Raw genomic sequence first — 6,567 nt, forward strand, 5'->3', positions numbered from 1 at the left:
ACTTGTCGGCGATGACTCTTAGATCTCAGACCGTCGAATGCGTTTATATATGTGGAGCCCGAATCAGTGATACATGAAATCCGTCGGATCAGATGAGAGGTGGCGTTGTGGTTGGAGAGGATCCTACACCCTCGTGGCCCCGGGCCCCGCCGCGGCGGGTTCCCGCGCGGGGTGGAGCGCCGAGGATGACGTGCCCTCGCTTCCGCCGACCGTCCCCGTCACTGTCGCGGCGGGACCCGCCGCCGACTTATCCTGCGCCGTTGCCCCTTAACGTGCGCGAGCCCTCGATATTTATTGACGATGCTTAACGAACCGACTTAGGTTACGTCGTCCCTTACGACATGCGGTTGTGGGCGCACATCCACAAAAGAACCGTCGAAGTGTTCGCCACGTCACTGTGTCGTCTGCTAAGTCGTAGGTGAAATCGGTCCGCGAATCAGCGCTCGCCTTTTGCTCAGTAGCCTCTGAGACATCTCCCGGTCATTTCTCTTCCTCCTGCATTGGCTTTCGGTTCCTCTCCTCGGTTCGCGTTGCAGGCGCTGCGGATTAGGTTCCCCGGTTCCTTGTTCTTCTCGATCTACGGTCGTTCGAGATGAGGTACATCCTCTCTGCCTTGTTTTCGCTTGATTGGGTAGTCACTCTTTCCCAGTGGGATTCCGAGTGTTTATGCTCCGGTCTGTTCGTTCTTGATCTTCCTCACTTGGTTCGGAGTGCTGGAATGTGAATTTCGTGCTGAATCGTGTGTTTTTGGGGTCGAAAATTTCGATCTTGTATTCTCTCTTCGGTCAATTAGAATCGACCTTTCTGGTATCCTCTCTCATAAAAAAAAGAAAGGAACTCCTTTTGGTACTCTTTCCATTTCATCTCGTGTCGTCATGCAAGAAGAAAAAAAACTCGTTTTGTGAAGTTATCAATAGGTTGTGGTAGATGAACTTGTCTCTTTGTTAATATAAAACTTTGTCCGTTTCTTCTTTTATTCGGGCCAGAAGCCATTGTCTTTGGTTTAGGAGTGGAGTTTTGAGCAGTATTTCATGGCCCCAAGAGAAGGGGTTGTGGCTTGCCATTTAGGTCGCATCGGACCAGTGAGATTTGGTAAAGACTCTTACATGCAAGCATATTCATACAGCTCTCCTTGTTTCCTAGCTTTCTCTGTTTTCACCACTCTTTTTCCCTCGTTCGTGTTTCGAGGATGGAATCTGGAAATTTTTTCTTCAAGAGGTCTGGTAGATATTTCCCTATAAAAAGAAATAGCTGTCTCAGTTTTGTTTGGTGAAAAAGCTGTTATCTTTAATTTGGTTAGGGATTTTCATAAATACTGGTCCATAAATTACATGGTAAATATAAGGAAAGGTCATGAATTGCTACTTAGCGATCTTATAGATGGGATTTATAGAATATGATACATACATGTAGCAAGATTCTGTTGATCTGGCTATTTCTTTGCTTTCATATTATGCCTTTCTTGGTTCTTACTGTTTTATTCTTATCTAACGAACAAAACCCTTTATCATCAGCAGCTCTGTATCCTAGCATGCTGTTGTTGGGAACTGGCCTACCCTCGCGAAGTCCCAAAAGTAACTGAGGTTAGTTTAGCTTCCTCAAGCAACTTCTCAATTGCATAGATCTTTGTTATTGGCTGTGGTTCTGTCAGTGCTTTTCTGGCTACTTGTTGATGATGTTAATTGACTTCCTTGTGGATGGAAGTATTTCTATCGGTTATCCCGGGATCATGTTTTGGGAATCTGGTTTTCCCTGTGTTTTATCTTTTCTGAAGAGGAATTGTAGCTTGTTCCTTATTTGAGTCGTGTTCTTATTTTTCGGTGCAGTAAGTCCTGGAAGTTTTTTATTGCCCCAGAGGTATGACACAACCTATGCTTTTGGAGCTTCTCGCTGATCAAAATGTTTCCTTTCTCTCTTAATCGAATCCTCTTGTTAATTTGAGTTGTTTTACTCCTTTGTGTAGTGCTACTCATCCATGACACAGAAAAAGAACATTTTACTTTCCTTTTCTTCTGAGGTGGAGGTAAATTCTCCTCCTTTTTAGAGTTAGAGAGGAGCTTTAACTGCTCGCACCTAGCAAATGGCAGTTCTGTGGATGCTTGCACAAAACTCACCTGGTGCCAATGTGACAGCTTTCTTTGCAAGTATGTGGACTTGTTGCATGGCTGCCAAGTTGCAGTCAATCTTTCTGCAGGCTATACGAGCTTTTGGTTGCTTGTTGGTGAACCCAGCCGAAACCTTATTTAGTGTTGTTTCATGTTGGGGCTCTGCCCACTAAGTGCAGACTACACAAGCTTTTTATTGCTTGTTGAACCCGCCCATAATAGGAGCTATTTGCATAAAAGCACCGAGGCCCTGAAACACTTTATGTAAAATGTGAATCAAATATATCTGCAAATGTTTAATCTTCTGGCCTGTTATGTTTGATGCATAGATCCTAAGGTGAGACTCGCAATCTAATCATTCTTTTGGTATCATCCAAGGTGTTCCCTTGCTTTCCTTTGAAGATATGATTTTTTTTTTTTAAACCAATTAACTCGACAGCGAAGAACTAAATCGACTTCTTTGATTTTTGTTCTCCAACCTCATTGTTACGATTTCCCTCCATCAAGAGTGTACTCTATTATTATTATTTGTTTGTCTTGAGAGGATCTTTAAGGTTGGACCTTGGTCAAATGGTAATATTGCTCCTTTGTGACCTCAAAGGTCAAGGTTCATGTCTTAGAAATAACCTCTCTAACTATAAAGGTAAGGTTGTATACATTGACGTTTTCCAAACCCTTGCATCGGTGGGAGGTCGTGCATTGGGTTGTCCTTTTTTGTTTTTCTTTGTTTATATAAGGAAAGTTGTTGATACATTATTTTCAGAAGTCAATTTATATGATCTTGTCTCCTTCAGTTTCGCTAAATGATATTTTAATTAGTTTGTTTCTCTGACAGGAAAGTGGCTGCTGTGATCTTGCTTGACTGTGCCATTTTCTGCTACTTAATTTGTTTCTTAGTATAAAAGTCACTACAAAGGACGTAAACTACTCTGCAGAAATGGACCGCAGAGATACTTCAGGTTTTGTTAGCGGAGGTTGCAAGGACTTCTTTGAAGATTTGTAACCTTAGTTTTAATCTTGGTTACTCAATTGGTCTTGGAGGTCAGGCAACTGGTTCCTTTCTATCAAGATTTGACGATAGGAATTATGGATAGCAGGATTGGGTCATTGGGCTTGGTTCTGAGTGCTTCATGTTTTGATACATTTGATGATTGGAGCAGTAAAGTGGGGGATTGTGATCACACTGACACCACTTTACGGCTTGATTCCTCGAGCTCCCACAGTCTTTGCACTACCAATTCCAAAGGAATAAAGAGGAAAAGAGAAGATATCGATGTAACTCGAGGTCTGGGCAAGTCTTTACCTGCCCTTGGACTAGGTGATCCATTGAGTTTCTCATATAGTAACAACAAGAGCTCCACAATTGCTTGCACAGTTTTTTCAGAAAAACAAACAGTCGAGGAGTTATTCATGGATTATGGCTTAAATGTTGATCTTAAACTTGGTAATGGGAATACAACAAGCCCCGTAAAACCTGCTGCTGCTACTTTAGGAGCATTGGAGACTGAAAATAAGTTTGACCTTGAGTTGAGTTTGTCAGTGGGGCCATCTGAATCTGCTATGACGAGCATAGACCCAGTCTCATCTCATCATCAGAATATATTGGATAAACCAATAACAGTTTGTCTGGCAGCAACAGTTGACGAAGGATCAACATCATCAAGTTGGAAATGTGGAAATAATTTATTGCCATATTTAGTTACTACGGAGATTGGTAGCCGGTGTCTTTCCAGCCAAATGATTCATGACAACCATTGTCCAGTTAGGCTACCAGATCTCTCATCAACCAAGATACAAATGCAGAAAAGCCCTGTTGCCTCCTCTTCTAAGGACGCTCAATTATGCACCACCAACAAAAAACTCTGCCAGTTTCCTGGATGTGGTAAAGGAGCCCGTGGTGCTTCTGGATTATGCATTGCTCATGGAGGAGGTCGGAGGTGCCAAAAATCAGGTTGTCAAAAGGGAGCTGAGGGCAGGACCATCTTCTGCAAATCCCATGGAGGTGGCCGACGCTGCGAACATCTTGGTTGCACCAAAAGTGCTGAAGGCCGCACCAGCTGTTGCATTGCTCATGGTGGTGGTCGTCGTTGCAGCCACGAGGGCTGCACTCGAGCTGCAAGGGGGAGATCTGGTCTTTGTATAAGGCATGGTGGCGGCAAGAGGTGCCAGAAAGAGAATTGTAAAAAAAGCGCAGAAGGTCAATCTGGCCTCTGCATCTCTCATGGGGGTGGTCGCCGGTGCAAATTTCCTCAATGTACAAAGGGTGCACAGGGCAGCACAAATTTGTGCAAGGCTCATGGTGGGGGCAAAAGGTGCACACACTTGGGTTGTACAAAGGGGGCTGAAGGGAGCACACTCTTCTGCAAGGGGCATGGTGGAGGAAAGCGCTGTGCATTCCTGGGTGGTTGCTCAAAGAGTGTGCATGGCGGTACACTGTTCTGTGTTGCTCATGGTGGGGGAAAGAGATGTGCTATACACGAGTGCACTAGAAGCGCGAGAGGCCGGACAGATTTCTGCGTTCGACATGGAGGGGGGAAGAGATGCAAGTCGGAGGGTTGCGGAAAGGCTGCTCAGGGGAGCACTGATTTCTGCAAGGCACATGGCAGAGGGAAGCGTTGCACATGGGGCCGGCCTGGGTCAAATTTAGGTGCTGGTGATAGCCCATGTGACCGCTTGGCTGGGACGAAGATTGGCCTCTGCAACGAACACACTGCCCTTGTGGAAGACCATTGTGTTCATGGTGGGATTACAATGGAAGCAGTCACTTCCCAGAACCCAATCTCAAGCAAACCAGAGAAAATAAATGGTGATTGTGATGGGAATTTGTCCCTGAATGTGCAGAATGATCGGAACATCTATCTGTTTCCTCTTTCCGAAGGTAGGGTGCATGGTGGAAATATTATGGCAATGATATCTGACTCTGGAAGCGATTCTGAGGTTACTAAACTAGAGCATGGGATGTCTTGTACTGTGGCTCACAACTGGCTGTGAGGTTAAACCAGCTTGATACCTCTTCCTTCGCTTTATGGGTATGGAAGAGAACTCTGATCTCTGTAGTTATGGTGTGGATTCTTTGTGTAGCTTTTGCTCTGTTGGCGACAACTGTTTGTGGAACTGAAGATAATTTTCTTATTGCACAGTTGCATTGGGTTAAATTTGACGTAATTTAGCTGATATTCCCTTCTCACTAATAGATGAGTGTGAAAAGATGTTGGGAAAAACACTTGGATGAGTTGGACTTATTAGAGTTATGATGCTTACAGTCCCTTTGCTAGCAACTGAGGTGAAAGAATGTTGGAAGAACATTAGGAAAAATAGGCTTTATGTAAATTTGCTTGTCTTTTATTTCAGAACAATAATTTAAATAATTATTCACTTTGTACATGTCATTAATGTGAATATTTCATTCCTCTTATGGAACAGTTTTGTTAGACTGTCCTATGTTCCTTGTTTTCCCTCTGCTTTCACAAAATGTTCGGAAATCAATGTCATGTATGTTCTTTAAGAATTAAATTAAATTAAGGATGAATCTGTGTATATCGATAAACTGTTTACAAAATGTTAATGTATGTGTATCTGGATAAGATTGTTCCTTTGTAAGCTGAGTGATAAAAGGCTCAAATCATAGTAAAATAAGATTGAGTATATTGATTCTTTCGAAACTAGAATTTCTTAAGCAAATGATTCCTTGTAATTTTCATAGAATTTCTTGTGCTAATGATAAGCATTGTTATTAATCTGCATTTGCATATTCCATGTTTGAAATTCACCAACTATATATATATATATATATATACGAAGAAATTTTAGCTTAGATTTTAAACCCCTTGATAGTATTTTTAGTGTAAAATCTGGTTTTATCTAAATAATTGGGATCCTTTTAAGACCTTTCCTGTCACATTCAAATCATAAATTACAGAACCAATTGGCCACCATCAAACACAAATATATGCTTCATCTCAAATATCCTCCACTTATTGCCACATATCTTTGCTTATGAGGCAATGAACATTATGATGACCATGGAAGAAGCTTCCAATGGTGCTCAACTACAGTTAAGTAATCTTAGGTCACCATATATTTACTCTCTATCTTTGATGTATTGTACAAGGAACGAAATCAATGATTACTTCTGATGATGCAATCAGCAGCTGGAGATGAGTCTCTCAAAGTGTCGACAGATGGTCGGGAACTCTCAAATGTGTTCATCTCATGAAAAGGAAAGCCACAAGCTATATATTCTGGTTAGGATTCTAATCATGGAGTTCTACCATATATCTCATTATAGAAATCTTATGTACTCCGGTAGCGACAAGATCGCAAAAGAATTATGGCTTTATGATTGATGTTTGAGCAAAGTGGCGCAGATCTGTGCAAGAACAATGGGTAGATCATTGTGTTGCTTCACTATGCATGGCTCAAATCCTTATAAGGAACCGATCATGATCCTGAACTTGCATGG

At 42.3% G+C, this 6,567-nt stretch overlaps 1 protein-coding gene across 8 annotated transcripts; it reads left to right on the forward strand.

Annotated features, from left to right (window-relative positions):
- The first annotated feature begins 343 nt into the window (after nt 1-343).
- LOC135617205 (uncharacterized) lies at nt 344-5,546 on the forward strand. Of its 8 annotated transcripts, none has more exons than XR_010488644.1 (4): nt 344-597; nt 1,515-1,583; nt 1,827-1,857; nt 1,964-2,929. XR_010488644.1 is itself a non-coding variant. In XM_065117202.1 (4 exons), the coding sequence occupies exon 4, from the start codon at nt 3,192-3,194 to the stop codon at nt 5,094-5,096; it is 1,905 nt and encodes a 634-aa protein (XP_064973274.1). In that variant the 5' UTR covers nt 422-597; nt 1,515-1,583; nt 1,827-1,857; nt 2,941-3,191; the 3' UTR covers nt 5,097-5,546. The 8 variants fall into 8 exon arrangements, 7 of the variants coding, with proteins under 7 accessions (XP_064973274.1, XP_064973276.1, XP_064973269.1 ...); XM_065117202.1 differs by lacking the exon at nt 1,964-2,929 and adding an exon at nt 2,941-5,546 and having other exon boundaries at nt 422-597; XM_065117204.1 differs by lacking the exon at nt 1,964-2,929 and adding an exon at nt 2,941-5,546 and having other exon boundaries at nt 422-597; nt 1,518-1,583.
- The last annotated feature ends 1,021 nt before the right edge of the window (nt 5,547-6,567 follow it).

The sequence above is a fragment of the Musa acuminata genome, chromosome BXJ2-7 (genome assembly GCF_036884655.1).
Source record: "Musa acuminata AAA Group cultivar baxijiao chromosome BXJ2-7, Cavendish_Baxijiao_AAA, whole genome shotgun sequence".
Classification (NCBI taxonomy): Eukaryota; Viridiplantae; Streptophyta; class Magnoliopsida; order Zingiberales; family Musaceae; genus Musa; species Musa acuminata.

What these genes read in the sequence shown, in the direction of transcription:
- LOC135617205 (XM_065117202.1), top strand. Translation starts at nt 3,192, where the DNA reads ATGGATAGCAGGATTGGGTCATTGGGCTTGGTTCTGAGTGCTTCATGT.